General features: G+C 43.2%; 1 protein-coding gene across 3 annotated transcripts in view; it reads left to right on the top strand.

The window, feature by feature from the left end:
* Positions 1-25251, top strand: part of slc4a7 (solute carrier family 4 member 7) — a 43393-nt gene that overhangs the window by 1242 nt on the left and 16900 nt on the right. Inside the window, exons 1-8 of one of the 3 annotated variants that reach the window (XM_066643854.1) lie at positions 7497-7635; positions 11050-11131; positions 14839-14982; positions 15356-15494; positions 16096-16256; positions 16715-16903; positions 19555-19944; positions 21519-21649. In XM_066643854.1, coding sequence (XP_066499951.1) covers positions 7579-7635; positions 11050-11131; positions 14839-14982; positions 15356-15494; positions 16096-16256; positions 16715-16903; positions 19555-19944; positions 21519-21649 — 1293 coding nt within the window. In that variant the 5' untranslated portion in view covers positions 7497-7578. Of the gene's footprint in view, positions 1-7496; positions 7636-11049; positions 11132-14838; positions 14983-15355; positions 15495-16095; positions 16257-16714; positions 16904-19554; positions 19945-21518; positions 21650-25251 lie in introns of those variants that run through there. The other 2 variants (XM_066643836.1, XM_066643846.1) reach the window with 2 other exon arrangements.

Raw genomic sequence — 25251 nt, 5'->3', positions numbered from 1 at the left:
TCATGGGGTGAAGCTTTTGAGCTGCAGGTGAGTGGTGGTTAATTGGAGATAGAGCTGGGGGCTAATTGCATAATTGCATTTTCTTAGATTTGTGTAAATAATAACGTTTACTTGTATCAGAGGCAGTATAGAGTGTAAAACACTGATTAAAAACTTATGTTCAGAGTTTTTAATCGTACAATTTAAAATGTGGATTTTGTTTTTTAATTTGCGAAACCCAGAAAAAAAATATTGTGATGTAGTATTGCTGTTAGAATCATTGTTTTGAAGTATTGTGATATTATTGCTGTATCGCCCACCCCTAAATACATGGGTATTATAGACAAATTACAAAAGATGTAAGAGTAGATATCTGTTTAAGCAAAGCTATACCACAGATGTCTATTCAAAGTGGTTTTGTTTTCTAGGGTTCAGAGACAAAATTGTATTCCCCATTCATTAAAATGGATTCTGTCAGAAAAACCCATGGTGGCACAGCAGGTAGTGTGTTGCAGTAAAACAGCTCCAAGGACCTGGAGGTTGTGGGTACAAGTCCCGCTCTGGGTGAATGTCTGTGAGGAGTGTGGTGTGTTCTCCCTGTGTCTGTGTGGGTTTCCTCCGGGTGAATGTCTGTGAGGAGTGTGGTGTGTTCTCCCTGTGTCTGCGTGGGTTTCCTCCGGGTGAATGTCTGTGAGGAGTGTGGTGTGTTCTCCCTGTGTCTGCGTGGGTTTCCTCCGGGTGACTGTCTGTGAGGAGTGTGGTGTGTTCTCCCTGTGTCTGCGTGGGTTTCCTCCAGGTGACTGTCTGTGAGGAGTGTGATGTGTTCTCCCTGTGTCTGCGTGTGTTTCCTCCGGGTGACTGTCTGTGACGAGTGTGGTGTGTTCTCCCTGTGGCTGCGTGGGTTTCCTCCAGGGGCTCTGGTTTCTTCCCATGGTCCAAAAACACACGTTGGTAGGTGAATTGGTGACTCAAATGTGTCCGGGTAGGCTCTGGACCTACCCAACAGGATAAGGATTACAGACAATGAATGAATGTTAATAAACTTCTCAGAGAGCTTTTGGCTGGTGGTGACCATCGTGAGACCTGCCCTGAGCCTGTAAATGTGCAAATGCATTGAATTTTTGAAAACAGTGATTCACTGGGGGCTGTGTGAGGGGGAGATGTTGTGCAAGTTAGGAAGGGAACACGTGTTCTCAGAGCTTATTGATGTAGAACATCAGGTAAAGCAACACACGGAACCTATGAGCTTCGCTTTGAAAAGAGAATGCATAGGCTTTGTGAAGTTTTATCTACATTAGATCAAACACCACACATACACATACCCACACCCCCACACACACAAACACACATCCTTAGAGCTGCATCTAGAACAGATTTTATTGTAGCATTGATCTCAAATGTTCAACACAAACATCAGTTCTGATTTTTATTTCAGCGTCTGATGTATTCATCTGATCCAGAACCAAAATATAACTGAATATTTTTTGGTCTTTGCCACCACCACCACTGTAAACTCTCGGACCCTAATTATGACAGGCAGGGGGTGTGATCCTGTGGGAAAAATATTTTGCTATGAATTTCTAAATTAGGTGGAGCTCCCTTGTTGGTTTCTCCATAGCTGACCCCAGAGTTTAAACCTGGATTTACGGATCAGGATAAAGGACCTGATTTTAACACTCCCATGTGTCTGTATTCAGCAGCGTGTTGGGCTGTAAACACAGTGTTAGATATTCCAGGTGTTTGGTTTCAGAATTATGATGATGATGGTTAATGACCCAAAAAACTTTTGTTTGTTTTCCTTTGAGCTGATGCAGGTTTGCGGGTGATTTCAGGACATTCGCCTGAGGCTGTTTAAACCACACACTAAAGACAGTGGATTTTAGTCTAGTCTGAGTCCTGCTGAGTTTTACAGTCTAGTTCTTTAAATTCTGGAGTTGTTTAAAGCGTGTCACAACTTGAACTCGGGTCACTGATTATATCCTCCTCCTCCTCCGCTTTCCCATTGTTTAATTTCACAAAATGGCAGGAAAACAAATTGACCTGAATATGCCAAGAAACCAAAGACTGGATGGCAGCGGTATATTGGACAGATAGTTTAGGCTGGGTGGCAGGTGTATATTAATGGCTAGTTTAGGCTGGGTGGCAGGTGTATATTGGACGGCTAGTTTAGGCTGGGTGGCAGGTGTAGATTAATGGCTAGTTTAGACTGGGAGGCAGGTGTAGATTGGATGGCTAGTTTAAACTGGGTGGCTGGTGTAGATTGGATGGCTTGTTTAGATTGAACAGCTAGTTTAGACTGGATGACGGGTATAGATTGGATGGCTAGTGTAGACTGGCTGGCAGGTGTAGATTGGACGGCTAATTTAAACTGGGTGGCAAGTGTAGATTGGCTGGCTGGTTTAGATTGAACAGCTAGTTTAGACTGGATGGCAGGTATATATTGGGTGGCTAGTTTAGACTTGGTAGCAGGTGTAGATTGGACGGCTTGTTTAGACTGGGTGGCAGATGAAGATTGATGGCTAGTTTAGACTGGGAGGCAGATGTAGATTGGACGACTAGTTTAAACTGGATGGCAGGTGTAGATAGGATGGCTAGTTTAAACTGAGTGGCAGGTGTAGATTGGATGGCTGGATTAGATTGAACAGCTAGTTTAGACTGGATGGCAGGTATAGATTGGACGGCTAGTTTAGACTGGGTGGCAGGTGTAGATTGATGGCTAGTTTAGACTGGATGGCAGGTGTATATTGGACGGCTAGTTTAGGCTGGGTGGCAGGTGTAGATTAATGGCTAGTTTAGACTGGGTGGCTAGTTTAGACTGGGTGACAGGTGTTGATTGGACAGCTAGTTAAGACTGGGTGACAGGTATAGATTGATGGCTAGTTTAGACTGGGTGACAGGTGTTGATTGGACAGCTAGTTTAGACTGGGTGACAGGTATAGATTGATGGCTAGTTTAGACTGGGTGACAGGTGTTGATTGGACAGCTAGTTAAGACTGGGTGACAGGTATAGATTGATGGCTAGTTTAGACTGGGTGACAGGGGTTGATTGGACAGCTAGTTAAGACTGGGTGACAGGTATAGATTGATGGCTAGTTTAGACTGGGTGACAGGTATAGATTGATGGCTCGTTTAGACTGGGTGGCAGATGTAGATTAATGGCTAGTTTAGACTGGGTGGCTAGTTTAGACTGGGTGACAGGTGTTGATTGGACAGCTAGTTTAGACTGGGTGACAGGTGTTGATTGGACAGCTAGTTTAGACTGGGTGACAGGTATAGATTGATGGCTAGTTTAGACTGGGTGGCAGATGTAGATTAATGGCTAGTTTAGACTGGGTGGCTAGTTTAGACTGGGTGACAGGTGTTGATTGGACAGCTAGTTTAGACTGGGTGACAGGTGTTGATTGGACAGCTAGTTTAGACTGGGTGACAGGTGTTGATTGGACAGCTAGTTTAGACTGGGTGACAGGTGTTGATTGGACAGCTAGTTTAGACTGGGTGACAGGTGTTGATTGGACAGCTAGTTTAGACTGGGTGACAGGTGTTGATTGGACAGCTAGTTAAGACTGGGTGACAGGTATAGATTGATGGCTAGTTTAGACTGGGTGACAGGTGTTGATTGGACAGCTAGTTAAGACTGGGTGACAGGTATAGATTGCTGGCTAGTTTAGACTGGGTGACAGGTGTTGATTGGACAGCTAGTTAAGACTGGGTGACAGGTATAGATTGATGGCTAGTTTAGACTGGGTGACAGGTATAGATTGATGGCTAGTTTAGACTGGGTGGCAGATGTAGATTAATGGCTAGTTTAGACTGGGTGGCTAGTTTAGACTGGGTGACAGGTGTTGATTGGACAGCTAGTTTAGACTGGGTGACAGGTGTTGATTGGACAGCTAGTTTAGACTGGGTGACAGGTGTTGATTGGACAGCTAGTTAAGACTGGGTGACAGGTATAGATTGATGGCTAGTTAAGACTGGGTGACAGGTATAGATTGATGGCTAGTTTGGACTGGGTGACAGGTATAGATTGATGGCTAGTTTAGACTGGGTGACAGGTATAGATTGATGGCTAGTTAAGACTGGGTGACGGGTATAGATTGATGGCTAGTTTAGACTGGGTGACAGGTATAGATTGATGGCTAGTTAAGACTGGGTGACAGGTATAGATTGATGGCTAGTTAAGACTGGGTGACAGGTATAGATTGATGGCTAGTTAAGACTGGGTGACAGGTATAGATTGATGGCTAGTTAAGACTGGGTGACGGGTATAGATTGATGGCTAGTTTAGACTGGGTGACAGGTATAGATTGATGGCTAGTTAAGACTGGGTGACAGGTATAGATTGATGGCTAGTTTGGACTGGATGGTATGATTTGAGGGAAAATTACAACTTGTTTGTACATGGCTGGAGTTTAATTTGTGTTTTTATTTATTTATTAAGTTTTTATTCACTGCTTGAATTGCCACAGAAACTGGTTTGTAGTGGTAGTATTTTAATTTTGTAGAGCAAAATTAAATTTTAAACAACTCCACATACTTCTGCTATGAGCAGAGAGAAAGAGAGAGAGAGAGAGAGAGAGAGAAAGCCTAGCATACTGCACAGAGACAGTTTGTTATTTACAGACACTGGGGCTTCGTAAACACATTAGTCCAGTTTCCAGCACAAACTGACTGGGGAGCAGTATGAAATTTATATAAAAAAAGCTTAAACTGAAATATAGCGGCACATTTGACGTCAAGCTTGCATCCGACAACAGGTTTCAGGTGCACAGTAGACTGTAAGGGAGGTAAAGACCGGACAGCAGGTGAAGACTGGACAGCATGTTTAGATCAGACAGAAGGGTTGGATTGAGCGGATCTATGACTGAGCATCGGGATTTAGCTTTCGCAGTGCCGCTGTAGATCAGAGATTAAACTACAGGAAGTTTAGCATTGTTTCCTCAGTGTGGAGGATCAGCAGTTCTACACAAGCGTCACACACCCTCTGTACACTATATACACACTTCACACACATTACACACACTACATACACTGAAGTGTGAATTGCTGATTCAGTAACTTGTTACTCCATCAGGTTCTGTACATCAGCCCTAAACCAGCACCCCTCTGACATGAACAAGTTTTATTCTACACAGACACTGGAACTTTACCATAAATAATAAATTATGCATATTAAATAATTATAAATGTTTACCCACTGCAGTATTTACACGTAGACTCCTTAAACACGTTCCACCTTAAATGGTGCAGCAGTTAAATGCTGTCACCTCAGCTTCTTAAAAGAAATGCCTGCTCCACTGTAAATTGATATAATTACATTCTGTCTGTTCAGCTTGTTAATTGAAATATTTGTTCCACCTTAAATTGTCCAGCAGTTACATTCTGATGCCTCAGCTTCCTACACAGTTATTCTGTTCCACCTTAAATCCGGCAGCAGTGCTCGGTCCACCTTAAATAGTGCAGTAGATATATTCTAATATTCTGTCACTTCAGCTACTTAATATGTTTCTGGTTCTGTCTTAAATGGTGTAGCAGGTACATTCTGATGTCTAAGCTTCTTCCGGTCCACCTTAAGTGCTGTAGCAGTTCTCTGTCTTTGAGCTGCCATCTGCTGCGGGCCGTTCTGCAGGAAGTGTGGGATCCTGAGAGCCGCTGGAGCGAAGTGCCGTTATTTCTGTGACGCGGTGTAAATGGTGCAGAGACGGTTAGTGACTCAGTCTCCGTGTTTCACTTCAGTGTCTTCGTCTTCTGGTCTTCACGCCTTGGACACGTGATGCTCCACAGAGGAAGCGAGATGAGAGCAGGTGTCCTCTGGTCACAGGAAACTGTCACCTCTCAGCTGTGTTCACACACAAAGCACCACCCTTGAAATTGTGCCTTTGTTGCCTTCTCTGCACTGCTCTCCATAGTCCTCTCCTGGAATTGACCTGGGAAAGGATTTTGAATAATCAGTCTATTACATTTCAGACCAAATCTGGTCCATTGTAAAAAGGGGACTCTGTGTCCTAAATCAACAGCCGGTCTAGATTCAGCTGAAAGTAGACCTGATGCCGATTGTCTTTACACTCTGCTTTCATTATTGTCTTGAAAATAGGACTTGATCCAGATTTACTACAGTTTAATCCAGATTAAACTGAACTGGACCTATAATTCCACTGAAGCACATTAGGTTCCAGATTCCACTGAAATTACGTTCAGATTTCACTAAAACTGGAGCAGATCTGGATTCTCGTCAAATAGCACTACATTGAGGTTAATCTAAAACTGCTTTAGATCCAGACTCCTCTCCAAATGTACCAGATCCACATTCCTATCTAACAGCACCAGATCTGGATTCCTCTCCAACTGTTTCAGATCCAGATTCTTTTCAAACTTCACCAGATCCAGATTCCTCTCCAACGGTTTCAGATCCAGATTCTTCTCAAACTGCACCAGATCCACATTCCTATCTAACAGCACCAGATCCAGATTCCTCTCCAACTGTTTCAGACCCAGATTCTTTTCAAACTGCACCAGATCCAGATTCCTCTCCAACTGTTTCAGATCCAGATCCTTTTTAAACTGCACCAGATCCAGATTCTTTTTAAACTGCACCAGATCCAGGTTCCTCTACAACTGTTTCAGACCCAGATTCCTCTCCAACTGCATCAGACCCAGATTCCTTAAAAACTGCACCAGATCCAGATTCCTCTCCTCCAACTGTTTCAGATCCAGATCCAAACCTTCACCTGATCCAGGATCTTGAAAGCAGCACCGGATTTCTGATTTACACCGATTCACCCTCAATGTTCTTTGTTTATATTTTGACCATTAAAATTATGTAGAGAATTATAAAGCTGCTGATTGGTGGTAAAGAGTTTATTGGGTGGAGCCTGGAGAAGGGGAATTAGGAGTAACTGTGTATGCTCTCTCACTCCTGTAAAAGCCCCCACACCTCTCTCCATTTAGGATATAAATAACCTCCATATTTAGCTCTGTGCTAACAGTGAGCACTCAGCAGGGAACATGCAGACCCTGGAGTGTGTGGAACCTCCTTTTACCCTCTTCCTAAAACCGAGAACAGGTTCTTTAGCCAAGAACCTTAGGGAACCCTTTTTAAAGCTGTATTGGATTTTGACCCAGGATTTTGAAGACATTTTTACTGCTTAAATGTTTACAGCTGTTTTTTTTCCATTAGACAACGTGGAGCTTTTACCCAGGAACCAAGAACAAGTTGTTCTTTGACTGTGTTGTGCTTCTAGGTGTTGCTTTTAGTACAGAATCTTCAGTATTTTTATTTTATTTCTTCTTGATTTTGCAACACTAAAGATGTGGTTATATACAGAACCATAGAAACAATTGCCTTAACAAAATAATCCATATAGAACCTGTTTAAGGGGTTCTCCAGTTTTTCCACTACTTTGCTGTTGTTCTGAGCCAGAAAATCTTTGTGGTCGTTGCTGTGATTCATATTTCTTTCTCAGAGGTTCGACGTAACTAAGAGGATCCTCCTCTTCCTCGGATTTAGCCTTCGTCTTTCATAATCATCATCATCCTCCTCTTCTTTGCAGTTTTTGGTTCTCAGTAGAGTTCTAGCTCTTTTTTTTCTCCTCATTTTAAGTAATGCAGGACTTTTGGGGTGACGTTGTGAAGAACACTAAAGGACCGTCCATATTTGTGGTAGGTTTCTGATCTGTGTGTGTGTGTGTGTGTTGCCCTTTGACGCTGTGTTAGCTGATGCGTCTGTGCTGAGGAATGCCGGGAGTGAAGCCAGTGAAGCTGAAGCTCATGTGTTTTGTTCTAACAGCAACAACTTTGTCTCAGTAACAGGTCCAGAAGCATGTTTCAGCTCTGGGGTTTATTTTATTCTGCCCCGCAGAATCAGAACGGCTCGTTGTACCCCATGGTTCTGACTTGGGCACCACTGACTGGGTGGTCCTGTTTCACAGTGTGAGGGTTGGTGGGCTCCAGGTCCTCACATAAATGTGCACATGCACTGAACAAGTGATTTTGATCAGGAGTGTGTTCCATAAATTTGTTGCATAAATGCCTCTAAACTCTGGGAAGGCTTTTGCACAAATTAATGGAATATTGTTGTGAGGATTTGATGACACCCACTCACATGAATATTTAGTGGGATCTTGGGTCAAAACCACTGCTCTAACCAGTCTCAGAAGTGTTCTCTAGAGTGATGGTGCTGCATCAAATATAGTTCCACTGCTCCACAGCCCAGTGCTGGCCCCTGGCATTAATTCAGAGGTTACAGACCCATCCCTCCTCAGGCCTGTTGTTGTGTCTTGCCTGCTGTTAGCCTTCACCCCTCTCTCTGGGTTAATTGTCTGTTGTTGTTTTCTCGCTGGTCTTTGCTCCACTTGCTGGGAGAGAGTCATACAAATTCTCTATAACCTCTTTGGTCTGAGGTCAGTGCTGCAGATGTGGCGTCTCTGGGACATTATTAGCTTGGGTCGTGCGTCTTCTCCAATGTTTTTGGACCCGCATTAATCTTTTATTTACTCCTCAGAGACATTAGCTCAGCTGTGAAAATATTTACTGAGCAATATCCCACCAAAGCAGCTGGCAACATTTATGAGCGCTGTATTTTTAAACTACCCTCAGAAGAAAAGTACAGAAATAGTTGCTCTTGGGCATGAATGGCCTCACAGCGCTGGACATGGAGAAGTTAGCCTCTTAATTCAAGAGCCCTTTTGGTCTGACTGCATTAGGCTCTGACTCATGAAAGTTGTTCATGTAGTTGATTCCATTTGTAGGGGACAGTTCATACCAATAACTAATAAATATAGTACTATTATATAGTACTAGTTGATAGGGATGGCTTGAGTAGCATTTTATAGGCTTCCAGCACCCATGGGTGTTTGCTGCAGCACAGGGTGTTAGCCCTGTCATCTGGAGATTGCAGGTTCAAATCAAGGTGATGCCTGACAGTGCTGGGTAGTGATGGGAATTTCGGCTTTTTGGGAAGCCGGCTCTTTCGGCTCCTAAATGGCTCTTTGTTTTACCACTTATTTCCACTGGTACAGAACAATATTACCTACATTTTACATGACTATATGGACAAAACATTATTGTTCAATATTAAAAATAATAGTGTTGCAATGGCCAATTGTTTTTATGGCTGTCTTGTAATAACTCACTGATTGCACTCACACATTCAATTGTATAAATAACTGGATTTTTATTTAAACACCTTAATAAAAAATCACTTGTAAACTCTGAAATATAGCCAATGGAACCCAAAAGGTAGGTATTACAAAATAGCTTATTAAATTAAATAATCATCCATTTCTGGGAAATAAAATAAACAAATACAATGCAAAGTGCAAAACAGCAGCATTCAACGGTAGTGATTAAAACAACCACAACTGTCAACAAACATTTAACTGATTTAACATATTCTTCAACAATTTTCTGGAAGGCAGATTGGCATTCAGGAAAACCAAGTGTCTCAGCTTGGAGGGTTGGAGGGTTGGAGCTTGCTTGTTGTTCTCTGATTGGTTGAATGACAAGCCTTAGAAAAAAATGGCTTGGCCTTGGATGGGAACCGGCTCTCATCGTTCACTTACAAGAGCCGGCTCTTTGAACCGGTTCGTTCGCGACCGACACATCACTAGTGCTGGGCTATAAGACCTCAAATCAACGTCACCATTAAATGAACATTTTACCTCAGTGATTATTAATGAAGGATTGTTTTGTGATTGTTTTTTTAACCTCGTAGTTCACTGTCAAACCTTTATTGTAAATATGCTAAAGTATTAAAGCTGGAATATTGTTTCTAATGTCATCCCTCTCTGTTTTTGAGCCATGCTCTGTTCATATTTGGTGTGTGAAAGTGTTAAACAGATGGTGAATTAACTTTGGTTTGAAACTGTTCTTTATGTTCTTCTCCATGTTGCTTCTATGTGCCTGATTGGATGAGGCAGAATCACGTGATTTTCTGTTAAGTCCAGCCTTAACCTGACTCATTTGAGGAGCACGAATGGCCTCACTCTGAGTGGGTAGGTCAATCTTTCTTCCCCATCACTGCCCAGAGTCTTGGCTAGTACAGGTGTCTGTTGGCTGATGTGACAGAACTTGGCAGTTTGCATTCTCCTAATTTATTGTGTGGTGTTGTGATAGCTGCAGTATAATGGCATACACCTCCACACTCCTGAGGCAGGTGCTGGTTATTATCAAGTCTAATAAGGATAAAAATCTGTCAAATACGTCAATTTTGTGACACAATTTCAATAATAAACCTTGAAATGTGTGTCAACAATGATGTTTCTGGACCTAAATATTTTAATTATTTAGGCGTTCCCTAGGTTGTAAAAATTTGATGTTCTTTACATTTATTTGAAGCAGTTCCTAACCAGTGTGGCTAAATATTATCTCTCTTTGTTTTCTTTGTATTTGTTGTAGCACCACTTTAACAGTCAATTTGACCAGTGACCCTCAATCGATGTGCTTTGTCTCTGCAGAACCTATGGGAATAATGTCTATTTATGGCTAGTTGGGTATAATTCATACTGCAGTTTAAATTCATCTTGGCTCTGTGTGGTGATGTGTGGTGTGTTTTGTTTGGCTGATTGTCTGAGAGGGAAAGTGGACATGGCAGAAAGGTTCTGAACTTTTAAAAATGTCTCAGACTCTTTGGTGGGGTCCCAGGAGTTTGTTTCAAAGCTGTGTTTAATTCCTCTGAGTCTCTAGCTTCAGCTCATCCCTGGGACCCTCTGTTGAACTAAACTGAACCTTTGTGTGTGTGTGTGTGTGTGTGAGAGAGAGAGAGTGAGTGGGGGGGTTCTGTTTTTTATTTTTATTTTTTTAAGTTTGCAACTTGGCTGCACACAGAGTCTCCACACTGCCAACTTTACTCCATCGTACACACTCTGCCAGATCCATTTCAGCATCCATCAGTAACATAAACTCACACACGTAGATACACAGATACTCAAGTCTGGGTCATGCTCTCCCTTCTGCCTTGGGTCACTGTGAAGGGTTTTATTAAAGGTTTATAATTTTATTGATATTTAACTGTATAAACGTCTGGTGATGTTTTTAATAATTTATTTTCATAATTCTTATTTTTTTCTGTGGCAGGGAAATGATCATGAGGCTGTAGTGGATTTGGGAAAAACCAGCTCCATCATCAACACAAACTTTGAGAAGGAGGAGCTTGAAAGTAAGCCACACCTCCTTATATATTCGTTATCTCTGTTATGGCACTTATTCACTGCATTGTCTATACACAATCTGACTCTACTCAGGTTTTCTGCTTCTACATTAGGCAAATTTGATCATTGTCGCTGGAACAGTGTTCTAGTTTAGTGGCTGTTCTCTCGTGGTTCAGAGCGAGTCGAGTAGGGACTAAACCGTGGCGTGTAAACTTGCAGAGCGCTGATCGTCCAGAGAGAGTCGTCACTCTACGCCACGCAACGCAGACGACCAGCACCAACTCTCCATCTGTAAAATCTCCAGCTGCAGCAGAGATCACGTTTGTTTTTATCCGACTCACGACGGCAGCTCGTAAAATTACGCCGTGGTCTTTTGAAGAGGTTCAAACGCTCCTTGGATCAGTGGCTGGTGAAAGAATCCAGCGAGAGCTGGACGCTGCAACAAGGAAGGAACTTACAGCAACAACAAAAAAATCAACACACCAATACATGATGAGTAAACAACACTTAATGTTGCCGCCTCCGTTGTTGTGGTTTCCAAAGCCCACTGTTCCCGTTAGAGACAGGGGTTTGAGATGACACCAGATACATTTTTCTGCCTGGTTCATTTCCCACTCCCACAGTTCCCCCCCCTCATCAGTTACCAAACAGAGACCCTCCAGTAGAGTTCAGTAGAGTAGGTACCATGCAGTGGAAAAGTGTCATTAAAGTCTTTATCACTCACAAATCTGCTGATGAACATAGAACAAAATCATTTGGTTTGAGACAGTGTTGTTTCCCATTTACATTACATTTATTTCTGTCACAGAGAGACACAGCTCAGACCTGGAACTCCTAATATGGGCATAACACATGACAGTGGGCTATTCCAATAACAAACACACACACTGCTGTGTGATGTCCTGGAGAAACCCTCACCATCCGCCTGTTTCCTTTATCAGTGCAGAGTGTAGATTAGTCAGAAGTGGAGAATTCCATTTCTCAGACTGGAGAAAACAGACACGCACACACACACACACAGTTCACTTTTAATCTAAATCTACGCAGTGTGCTCTGGAGGAGCATCATAGAGTGCAATCACCGCAGTGCTTCCAAATCAGTTTTCGTATATAACAAACCAGAGGGGTGTGTGTGTGTGTGTGTGTGTGTGAGCCCTTGAGCTGACCTCTCGCACACACAGGTTTAATAGCATTAAAGTGGATTAGATGGTGGTTCCAGATCACACTAATTAAACACAACCTGCTGAGTTCAAGCACTCACACACACACACACACACACACACACACACACACATAATAACTAGAAAAATGCATGTTCTGAAGTAAAGAATGATTGATCGCTGCATTTCTGCACCGCAGTTTTGCTTGATGGATGCTATGTTATAGCTGGTTGTTTTTTAGGCAGATGCTTGGATGTTGCTATGCAGTTATTTTATTATTCCACATGGTTGCTAGGGTGTTGCTATGGTACCTTTGATGGTTCCTAGGAAAGTGTTAAGTTCATTATCCCTTTCAGGTTGGTTGCTAGGTGGTTGCCATGGTGTCCCAGGTGGTTTCCAGGGTGTTATGGCAATTTGCTATGGTCGTGTACCAAAGTCAGTACTTTAAAAGTTACCCAGTAAAACCAAGTATTGATTCAAATCAATTTGTGCAGAATTTTGCTTCTAGCGTTACACACATTCAAGACAGTCTCAAGTGGGGTTATGATTTTCTAAATGTAAATTCAGGTTATTTTAGTCCCTGTTCTCTCGTGGTTCAGAGCAGGGTCGAGTAGGGACTAAACCGTGGCGTGTAAACCTTGCAGAGAGCTGATTGTCCAGAGAGAGTTGTCACTCTACGCCACGCAACGCAGACGACCAGCACCAACTCTCCATCTGTAAAATCTCCAGCTGCAGCAGAGATCACGTTTGTTTTTATCTGACAGAATGTTCATTATTGTTAACTCAAGAAGACATTTCTAACGTGAACGACAAAGTTGGCTCCCGTAGCACTTCTCACTGGAGAAAATATACCAACAGCCTGAAAGCTCCCAGCGCCCCCCAGAGCCCTGGACTAATCCTGCGACCACAGGCTTTTAATGGACTCCCCCCTCTCCTTCATCTTCTCGCCGCACTTTACCACTCTGTTCTCACACCACCACCCGAGCGTCTTATTTTAGAGCATGTGTGGAATATTGTAGACTTACACAGCACTGCACAAAAGTCAGAGACCACACAGCAATTTACTTTCCTCTGAAATCATTAAGAACAAGCTCCACACCTCAGAAACCACACAGATAAATGTTAAAGCCTTTTGATATAAAGTGTGTGACCCACTCAGATCTCTCCCTCTCCCTGATCACGGGGTCCTATGTCGTCTGAAGTTTATTTGCAGTAGTGTATTGGATGGAAACACAACTCCCTTTGCTTTTTGTTTTCTGCCGATATTCCCTTATTGCGCAAAACATTTGTGAAAGATTTGAATGGAAACCCAACTGTTGTCTTCACTCCACACACAAACCACTGTGTTTACTCTGAGCTGGGACTTTCATATCTCTGATTAAATCTCGTGATGTCATCACTGTTTACTACTGAAGTTGCTTATTACAGAGAGAATAAAGTACAGAATAAAACAACATGGTTGGGTACTGGTACTGAATTCCAGTTGCTGGTACTGCTATTGGTATTGTTTCAGGTGTGAGCAGTACATACGAGAGCAGAAATCTTCTCAGGTTATTGCTGTGACCTATTTCTTATCAGTTCATCTCTGACCACTTCCCACAGGCAGGTCATTTCCCTTTTCCAAGCTTTCACTTTTACTTCATCTTCGTTTACGACTCATGTGAAAATAACGTATTACACTTTTCTTAATACAAAGCCAGTTCCTGGATCAGACACAGCAGGCGCTACTGGAGTTTTTAAACCCTGTGTTCACTCACTGTCCACTGCCACTACTCCCTCGTCAGAGACAGCTTATCTGCTGCTGTGCGGTTTGTGTTGGTCGTCCTCTAGCCCTTCATCAGCGATGCTGATGGCCCAGTGCTAAGGGGCTGTTATACCTTTCCAGCCCAAACCCAAACACGACTTTGGATATAGCGATGTTAAGCTGCTCCAGTGCATCAGTGCTTTTTAATTCTGTATGCTACGTGTGTTTTCACACGGTAACCTGTGCTTTACACACACACACACGCACACATACACAGAGTATCTATCCTTCTGAATGGAGAGGTGCTGGGTTACTCAGGCTTTTGTGAAGATTATGGTGTAGTTTCTGTGATGTGTTTATCACTTTCCCACAGTTCAAACACTGACTTCAAACTGTTTTTAGAAAAATGGCTTTTATTCTTTTTCAAACTGTGTGACGTAGGCCTTAAACACATTTACGTACTGAACAGGACTTATCCTGTGCATAATTTGTTCATTTGAACACCTGGTTATATCTAATGAAAACACCATATATTTTATTCACGGAAAACTAGGACAAAACAGGGACTGGCCTATCAGAGTAAAGGAGGATGGCAGGGGGCGTGGCTTATACCATGGACACACCCCTACTCCAATAACAGCACTTCTGAGTTATTTTGTTGGAGCCAAATGGATCTGTGTAGAACCAGAGTAGAGATCTCATCTGTAGCACAGTAATGTTCTTAATCCTGATGAACTCACTCCACCCAAAACACTGAATGAGAGCGCTGGAATGTTAAAGGGTTTAACAGTGTGTGTTTTGTGTTGATTAAGGTCACAGGGCGGTGTATGTGGGGGTGCATGTCCCTCTCGGCCGACAGAGCAGAAGACGACACCGCCATCGAGGACATCGACACCATCGCAAGAGGAGAGAGAGAGAGTCCGAGAGAGAGGACGGGCGAGAGTCTCCCACATACGGTACACACACACACACTAAGGGAAAACCTGCAATACACACACACACACACATACAGAAATCCCTCATACTGGACGTAAAATGTGTTATTACACAGTCTTTTATTATATACACAATCTCATTAAACTCTCAGTGTTGTAGTAAAGTCTCTCCTAGTATTAAACACAATCTCCATCACTCAATTTCAAAGTTCTTTACCTATTTAAAACTATTAGCATAAATGGTTCTTTATGGAGCCAGAAGTGGTCCTCCTGCGTATTTGAATACACCGTTACTTACATAAACAAAAGCCTGTAGCTTGACGCGGGTGGTCTGTTTGACTGTTCAGTGTCCTGCTGTAGTTCCTGTTCCAGTCCTTTTATATCCTCTCCCCAGACACTCCGTCCCAGAGGGTGCAGTTTATTTTGGGAACAGAGGACGATGATGAAGAGCACATTCCTCACGACCTGTTCACCGAGCTGGACGAGCTCGCCTTCCTGGACGGACAGATGTGTGAATGGAAGGAAACAGCCAGGTCAGTGTCTGGATGTTTTCCCCATCCCAGACCACACACGGAGGGGGTTTATCCCAGTGAGCAAATCTGAGTCGGGTCGTAGACTAATTAACACGCCCCGCATTGTCTGGTCAGGTGTGTAGAGCAGGGAAAAGACACGTGAGAAGCCTGGGGTCAGTGGCACTGGGAACCTCTGCCCTATTGAGTTACAGAGTGAATGGCAGGGGTACAACAGGTGCATTCAATCCATCTGGGGCAGTTAAACACACACACACACACTCACAGACACCAGGAGTTGCAGGCATTAACCTCAGCACCTGGGGGACACCTGTGGGTTAGATGCGTTGCTCAAGGGGATCTCGGCTGTGGGATTTGAGGGAGGAGACTGTGCTGTTCCTTCACTCCCCCCACTTTATTCCCCAGCTTCTTATTCCAGTCTCTCATTCCACCTTAAATGGTAGAGCAGTTATATTCTGGGTCCTGTTGTCCACCTTAAATGATACAGCATTTACATTCCTGTGTTTACTTTAACACAAATGCTGCACCTTTTAAGGGAAACCAGAAGATTGCAATAACAAATATCCTAAATTGGATATTGTGTGTGTGTGTGTGTGTTTTGCAGGTGGCTGAAGTTTGAGGAGGATGTGGAGGATGGAGGAGAGAGGTGGAGTAAGCCATACGTCGCCACTCTGTCTCTCCACAGCCTGTTTGAGCTGAGGAGCTGCATCCTCAACGGCACCGTCATGCTGGACATGAGGGCCAACACCATCGAGGAGATCGCAGGTCAGGCTCCACAGAAAAGTCCGCTATGGATCCAATCTTGGCAATGAACACAAACACACACAGCTAGCTACAGCACCTCCCTATGGGCTTGGTCTTATATCCCGTATTTCCTGACAGTCAAGGGGATGAAACTGGTCTCCTTCTGGTCCCAGACTTGCTTCTCCCTCTATTTCAGATCACAGCTCAGTCTCTGTACTGTCACAAAGGCTCATTTATCCAGTCAGTGGGTTCTGTCCATGTTCTGCGGCAGTTTCCTCCGTGTTTTTTTGAAAATGGATGAGGTTAAAAAGTAGCAGCACCTGTGGAAACTGTGGAGGCAGCGTAGTAAATATATCAAGCTTCACTCCCAGGCGCCTTGTGTGGCTTCATGTAGGGAGCCACCTGATTGAGCAGGATGGGGGGAAACCCAGGAGACGTTCTGAAGCAAAAATAATTGTCTGTCCACACATTTTTCTCAGACATGCTCATCGACAGTTTGGTGGCATCCCAGCAGCTGGACGAGAGTCTGAAGGAGAAGGTGCGCGAGGCGATGCTGAAGAGACATCACCACCAGAACGAGAAAAAGCTCAGTAACCGAATCCCTCTGGTGCGCTCCATCGCTGATATAGGCAAGAAACACTCAGACCCACACTTACTCGAGAGGAACGGTGAGACATTGCACTGCACCCCACTTTTTTTTTACCTTTTTTACCTTGTTTACCTTGTTTACCTGACCAAAAACACTCCTCACCTCTGGAGGACTTTTACAGTTCTTTAGTTTGAGTTTAACCCAGTTTTTCTGATGAAAATAAGTGTCACTGCTCATTTTCAGTCATTTTTTAGGGCTGGACAATAATCCAATATCGATATATATCACAATATAAAATGTTTCAACAACAATGGTATGATTTTTAAACACATTTTCAGAATTTCAATAAACTTCAGTTCATTGCACTTAGTTTTAAATTTAGTTTAAAAATATAATTATTGATAAAGCCAAGAAGTTGTGGTTTGATGGTGATGTCATGGTTGTTTTTAGTTCTTGGCGGTTTTCTGTGACATTTTATTGTTTATGTTTATATCGGGGGCGGCACTGTGGCGCAGCAGGTAGCGTCGCAGTCACACAGCTCCGGGTGACTGTCTGTGAGGAGTTGGTGTGGTCTCCCCGTGTCCGTGTGGGTTTCCTCCGGGTGCTCCGCTTTCCTCCCACAGTCCAAAAAAAAAACCACACGTTGGTAGGTGGATTGGCGACTCAAAAGTGTCCGTGAGTGTGTGAGTGAATGTGTGTGTGTGTGTTGCCCTGTGAAGGACTGGCGCCCCCTCCAGGGTGTATTCCCGCCTTGCGCCCAATGATTCCAGGTAGGCTCTGGACCCACCGCGACCCTGAACCGGATAAGGGTTACAGATAATGAATGAATGAATGGATGGATGTTTATATCGGAATTATATCGCATTAACCGAAATTAAGAATTATATTTTGATATAAATCCAGACTGTAATGTACAGCTCTAATTTGGTTCGTATAGCAGTGTCCCAAAGCAGTTTTAGAGAAATCCGCGTTCTGTATCGTTCATCACCCCTTTGATCTTCTCTTCCAGGTGATGTCTTGATGCTGAGGTTTTGTTTGTTTTAAACGTACATTATCTTACAAATCTAAAGTTGTCTTCCATCAAACAAACACCTAATAGTAATTTAAACTAATTTCAAGCCTAGTTCACGTCTAGCCTAGTTGACATCTGTAAAATCTGGTAATATATATTTGTAAATAAATATAAAATCATGTGCATCTTTTACACAGTGATAGGAAACACTGCAGCAATCAGATTTAATTGCGGTTTAAACAACACTAGGTAAGATTTTTGCTCCTGGGCTACACCTACAGTTGTGATACATTTTTCCAGCACCCTCCTAAAATCAAGGTGGGGGTGCAGAGTGGTTTTCTACCCTCCTCCAGAAGGTACATAGTGCAGGTTTTGTAGTGCGGAGCCTGGAGTAGCAACAGCAGAAGCCCTATTCTCCCACAGTGATTTTGAAGCTGTAATTTTAAACTGAAAATACTACTTAGTGTTGCTTTAACAGAGCAATATTTTAGATTTTACCACTTCATGGGGTTAAGCTTTTTTCAAATCTCCAGACGTTTGTCTTTTAAACATATTTTTTTCTTTCAACAAAGCAAACAAATTCAGATAAAAAAAAAAATTGGGGTGCGTATACTGATGGCTTGTGTGTGCTTTTATTGTGTGGTTATGATGAAGGTTTTTGCTGTTTGGTGCATGGTGTGTGTGTGTGTGTGTGTGGAGTGTGTGTGTGTGTGTGTATTGGCACGGCAGTGTGTTGGAAAAGAGCCTTGTGAGTTAGGCCTTGTTTCGCTTCACCCTCTCATTATTACCTTGTCTAGGAGCAGGGGTTTGTTAAGTGCATGTTGATTATTGTAGTTTTTCCATTAAAATTTCAGTGTTTTATGTTGAATTGCCTCCTAATGAAGGACGTTGTGGATGTGGAGTGTGGCACTAAGGGCTCTCCTCTGACTTCCTCTTTCCCCCCTGCCTGCAGCTTCCTTTTTATTCATGATTTCTGCCTGATCTTCACGTTTGACTTCATCAGCTCCAGTCCTGTAGGACCAGCGTCCAGCGCAGTTTGTTGATTTACTGATGGAGTGATTTCTCCTGCTTTCTGGTGTTTGTAATGGCAGGAAAAATGAATCACATTGCTATAACAAAGTGTTCATGCACCAGCTTAAAGAAAGATAGTGGTGCTGTGCAGAGCCATGAACAGCATTGCATGTTGGTTTCTGGCCCAAATCCATAAGTTACACAGTGCAGTTTCCGCAGTGCTGAGCCTTGAGTAGCAACCACAAAGGCACTATTCTCCCTACTGCAGCTCAGTGGACCATCACAATGATTTTGAAGCTGTAATTTTAAGGTAAAAACTTTGCCTAGTGTTGCTTTAATCAAAAATTTAAAACAGAACTTAACCAAACTGCTGGACTGAAGCTTTCCAGGACTGCAGCTGGACACCTTTGACTTGGGCTGGGCGATGTTATCAGAGCATTACGATATTTCTGGTTGATTTTGTTATTTATAATTAATAATATTGGGTATAAGGTTGTGTTCCGGTGCACCAGCCAAAACTATCTGTAAATGTATGAATTATGAATCAAAATATTATACAATTTTGCAAATGTATTAAGCAAAAAACACGTTTCCAACATTGCCCAGTCCTTCACCTGTCCTCACCCTCCTCTCTGTTTATTCATCCTGTTTTTCTGTTCATTCTTTTTCCTCTCCTCATCCTGTTCTCTGTTGCTCCGCCCCTAAAGGGGAGGGGCTCTCCACCTCCCGTTTATCTCTCCTGAGGCGTAACTCCTTCATGCCCCCATTGACGCTGCTGGATTCTCGCAGAGAGTCGGAAGGTACTCACCGCACTTTGGCGCTTGGCCCGACGCAGCTAAGCCCCGCCTCCTCGCCAAACATCACACCCCAGAGCACCCCTCCCACTCTGCACCCATCGTCACCCGAGCCACGCCCCCTCGGCCCAGCCCTACTGGTGCCCAGGGGCCTGAGAGACGACATACCTGAGGTTGTGGTGTTCCCACCTGAGGAGGAGGAAGTGGAGGAGGAACCACCTCTGAATGAAAACTCCTCCCACAACGAGGGGGTGGGGCCTAAGCACATCTGCAGGTCTCTGCTCATGCCCCCCATTCCTGAAGGCAAATATCATCAGCTTTCGGCATGACCCCATTAATGCAACACTGTAGTCAGTGATCTCACGTTAAAGGTGCAGTAAGTCGTTTTTGCCACTTAAAACTTGTCACAAACCAGCTGTTAAACTGACACATACTGACCTGGATTTGTCAGAGATTCTGTACCAAACTTTTAAACATCATCGCTTCCAAATGGGGGAGTTACAGACGAATTGTAGAAATAATGTAAATATAATAAATAATTTCCAATCTTTGGCTGATTATAAATCACTTATTGCTCCTTTAAAGATACTTTTCTCTCTCATTTACCTCTGTGCTTCTTTTGTTTAACTTGTGGGTCTCTAAACCTCTGCTCACTTTACCTAACCCTATCCAAACCTGACGAGGAAGTGTGTGTGTGTGTGTGTGTGTGTGTGTGTGCTGGAAAGAGAAACTGTTAATGTTGTGCCTCCCAATGTTTTGAAAAGATGTTATCTTGATCCACAGCAGGTGACAAAAAAGTGTTTTGATATTAAAGGGCTCATATTCAACATTTTAACCCCTCGTGTATTACAGTTCCATTTACAGTGTTGGGTCCTTCATTTTTAAACAGACATTAAAGGACTCTGGAAATTTCCAATGAAGTACGTTCCTAAAAATGTATTGTCTTTTTTTTGGATTGGTGATGTGTGTATGCACTCACAGAACCTATTGTCACTGTTAAAACAATGCCAGGCATCTTCATTTTTTTACCTAATTTTAAAATTAAACTGAAAGCGCCCTCTGCAGTTTTACACTGTATGAAAATGCAGTGATGACTAGACCGACAGAAGCATGGACAATATATAATGTATTTCTGGACGGCAACGATCTCTCCTCCAGCTGAAGGAGCACTTTATTTAACATTTTAATTTGTAATATATGGGGTTTGGTTTCCTTCTTGAAGTGTGGACAGAGGAGAGAGTGACCTGTGTGTGATGTGAACATGAAGCTTTTAAAATGCATTAGAAATTAACTGGGGTAGGAGAACGGACATCAAAAGGGATGGGTGATGGAGAGGGATTTACATTATTCTCTCTCTCTCTCTCTCTCTCTCTCTCTCTCTCTCTGTTTGCAGTAACGTGTGATGTCATTGTAAATAGTGTTGTGTTTTGCTACACTGTGTTTGCACCAGCAGTTCTGACTCTATTGTTCTGAGTGTGTGTGTGTGTGTGTGTGTGTGTGTGTGTGTGTTCATCACAGCATGTGACGTGTGATAAAGCAAAAATGTAAATATCATAATTAGAAACTTTAAGACACACACACCAGTGTCATGCTAGTCTGTCTGTCTGTTTCTGTCTGTCTCTGTCTTTACCAGCCTACCGCAGACTGACTGATGCCAGGCCCCTTAGTTAAACTTGTGCTCTTCCCCCAGGCAGATGTCTCCATTCGTCCTAGAGCAGGCTCTTCTCTCTCTCTGATTGAGGAGTGGTTTATAAACATCTGTGCACGTGTGTGATTTAAGCTGCTTTCTAACTCTCTCTCTCTCTCTCTCTCTCTCTCTCTCTCTCCCCTTCAACCCCACAATCCCACCTCCACCTCCTTGACTCCATTCCCCATAGGTTTATTGGCCTCACCCCAGTCGGCCCCGGGGAGCCTGGAGAACAGTAAACCAAGTGAGAGTCGGATCAGTGGAACTGTGGGAGGTGGGGGTTCTGGGAGCCGAGAGAACAGCACCGTTGACTTCAGCAGGGTATAACACACACACACACACACACACACTCATTGCTACTGAACACTTAATGGTTTACAAGCTCCAAGTCATTAGACTGACATCTATTTTTTTTTTCAAAAATGTAAGTTGATCATCTCAATCACATGCTTTACAAGGAGTTAAATATGAACAATGCTACATGCTAATGCTAACACTAACTCTAGTGCAGAGAAGTGAATTATATAGTGATGCTGTGGAGAGATGATCTAACTCCAGACCCAGGTTGTAGTGAGATGATCTAGATCCAGATCTAGGTGTAAAAAGAAGTGTATCCAGATCCAAGTTGTAGAGATGATCTAGATCCAGATCGAGATGTGCCCTGACCCACACTTTGACTGTCGCTCTGTTCCTCGTTTTGCGGTCGCCGTGGTAACAGGACTGCCACGCCTCTTTCCGCTGTCACTGCGGCTCCTTGAGACGCTCCGTAAGTCCCGCCCCCTCGTCCTCTATGATGTCACTGCTCGGCGTGTGTGTGTGTGTGTGTGTGTACCGTGGTGGTGTGTAGCACGGATCGACTGATTGTTGTGCTGTGTCTGTGATTCGTTAATGTCTGTGGTTGATGTCCTTTGATCTTCAGTGAGAAGCTGTTTTGTTATGTGATATTACATGTTTATATGTACTATTTAATTTTTATATAAATTATTTCTGACTTGTCTCACAGGAGCATGTGGAGAAATCATGTGGCATGTGCAGGGGTTACTCAGTTAGCCAGATCACTTAATGTCCACTAGCTCTGGCTCGTGAAACGGCATCTGTAGGTATTTACCTGAGAGAGACGGTTGGTGTAATGTTGATTCAAAAAACAAAGAATGTATGGAAAGAGGTTCACTGTGTGTTTTATCTCATGTTCTGGGAGGTGTGGACGGAGGTGATTCTCTGAAGATGATCCTGGAGGGCTCTCTACACCCTGTTAGTGTTGTTTTGTGATGACCCATGTTTTAAAGTTTCACTTGAATCCTCCCCTGAGTGTTAGATTTAGAGGTAATATAACTTCTCTTTACCTCCGCTGGAGCGAGGTGCGCTGAGGGATCGAATGGTCCTCTCTGATTACGAACCTCCCCCGTTTCCCCCATTCCCGTGGTCCTGGATCGCATGGTTATGGAGGTTCTTCTTTAGTGTCCTATTTCTTTACTAGTTGTGCGTGTCATATCTCTGTAAAATGTGTCTGGAGACACCTTTTTATAGATGATTTATAGGGGGTTTTCATTGTGTTTTGACTGTTCTCAACATATGTAGAATTCAAAACTATAAAACCACACAAACAAGATAATCCAGTGAGTGAGAAAGAGTGTGGTGTTTTCATTTTTAGTCTTGAAACACCTTAAAAATTTAGTTATTAAATGAAATCATTCTTAATTTAATACGTTTTTTTACATGAACTTCCATCTTTTATAATGTTACTGTTTTGGAAATGCATGTTTTAATTGGTTGTGGCACTGTGGCGCAAAAGGTTGCTGCTCTGCGTGACTGACTGTGAGGTGTGTGGTGTGTTCTCCCTTTTTCTGTGTGGGTTTCCTCCTGGTGACTGTCTGTGAGGAGTGTGGTGTGTTCTCCCCGTGTCCGTGTGGGTTTCCTCCGGGTGACTGTTTTTGAGGAGTGTGGCGTGTTCTCCCTGTGTCTGCGTGGGTTTCCTCCGGGTGACTTTCTGTGAGGAGTGTGGTGTGTTCTCCCTGTGTCCGCGTGGGTTTCCTCCGGGTGACTGTCTGTGAGGAGCTTGGTGTGTTCTCCCCTTGTCCGCGTGGGTTTTCTCTGGGTGCTCCGGTTTCCTCCCATGGTTTAACACTTTGAAAGGTGGATTGGCGACTCAGAAGTGTCTGTGTGAGTGAATGTGTGTGTTGAGTTGTCTAGAATTAGCCTGAGAATCTTACTATATTCCTACAACAATTTCAAAAAGACAAGCATTATGAATATTGTTGGATAAATTGAGAAGGTGTTTAGTGTCTGTGTTCTGCAGCGAGTGGCTTAATCACACTTTAGTTTTGGCAGAAACTGGGGGAATGTGAGAGTAAAGCTCTGAAAGCTGGCTTTAATTAGATTATCACCAGCCGAATAGACCCCTGTGAACAGAGAATAAAGAACAGAGACACAGTTGGAGCTGATTTGAGCTTAACACACACACATCACACAGTTTGTAACACTTTAGAGTCCTGGTGTAAACCTGTAGAAGTCGGTAACATTATCCGTTTTTACCCAGCCATCAGCACATCCTCTCTCTGGAATCTGTAGAAACCGACCACAACAGAATACAGTGCGACTGAAAAATTAATAACATGCATTTCTCTGGTGTTTAACCAGAATTGTTAAAGCACATAGATTTAGTGAATAAGGGAAGTGTTAAAGGAGGCGTATTCTACCTTCTCTCCACAGTGGCACACAGTTCTGGGCTATAATGAAACCCCACAAGCCCCACAGCAGTGTTCTCCCCCTGTGTAAACAGCCCTGTTCAGAACGCCCGCTTTCAGCGCCTGTTCCTCTAAATGATAAGGAGCCTCTCGCTGTTCACCCCGCCCCCGAGCGCACAGCAGTGAGGAGAAAAAGCATTTGTTATTAGCCGTTTTTGCTCAGTTCTCTGCACTCGTTATGTCCAACCTCATGTTCGCGCTCTCACAAATTTAGATCCAGCTCTGTGATTGGACAGACTCGAATGAGGGGGGCGGGGCAATTCTAAAGTCTCTGCACTTGACGTCAGAAGAGGAGCAGAATTAGAACGGCTGGTTTTAGCCCATGTTTTCTGACTTAGCACACGGGAAACTGACTGGGTGGTCTTGTGTCACAGTGTGTGGGTTGGTGGGCTCCAGATCCTCATGTAATGTGTCCATAATGTTTCCTTTAAATAAGGTGTAGAGGCCTTGTTGTTCTTCAGAGCTTTATCCTCAGTTTCACTGTTTGTGTCTGTATTAGTCTCAAGGCATCTGTTTACGCTGCCATTAAAAAGCAGCAGTTCTGTCTCATAGTGGGTGACGGAGGGTTTGGATTTGCTCCTACATGATTGCGCAAACAAATCAACATGAGGTTTTCTTCCACTGTGGCAGCTCACTGCAGAAGGAAACGTTGAACTCTTGATGGAATTTCCCGGTGTTGAAATATTCACTGTGGCTCTATTGAAATCCTATCAGTGTCAATATTAATGACAATGCAAAAGGCTGGGTATTGTTCTGAAATTCACCAGTATCCGTGTCAGGACCTGGATTCAGTACATGCTTCAGCATACCTTCACAAGCTGTGACTCCACATGACTCACACTAACACGGGTCCGTCCCAGAACAGAGGGGAACTCATTACTCAGCTGCCTTCAGCTGGATATAAATGTGTTTAAATATAAAAATTAATGTGTGTGTGTTTGTTTGTGTGTATATATATATATTTATATATTTTTTTGCCACTTGAGAGAAAGGAACCTACAATCCCTCAGTTGTTTTATTTTATTAGTTGTAATTGTTTTTTTTTTGTAATAGCAGTTTTGTTGTTGTTGTTGTAGTGATTGTTGTTGTTGTTGTTGTTAGCCATGTAGCCCTTTCAACAAGAGGAGTAGCGCAGCAGAATAAACGTTCAGGATGTGATACTTCGGTTTGCTTAATTGT

The sequence above is a fragment of the Hoplias malabaricus genome, chromosome 1, assembly GCF_029633855.1.
Source record: "Hoplias malabaricus isolate fHopMal1 chromosome 1, fHopMal1.hap1, whole genome shotgun sequence".
Classification (NCBI taxonomy): Eukaryota; Metazoa; Chordata; class Actinopteri; order Characiformes; family Erythrinidae; genus Hoplias; species Hoplias malabaricus.
This window is presented reverse-complemented; position numbering and strand designations above follow the sequence as displayed.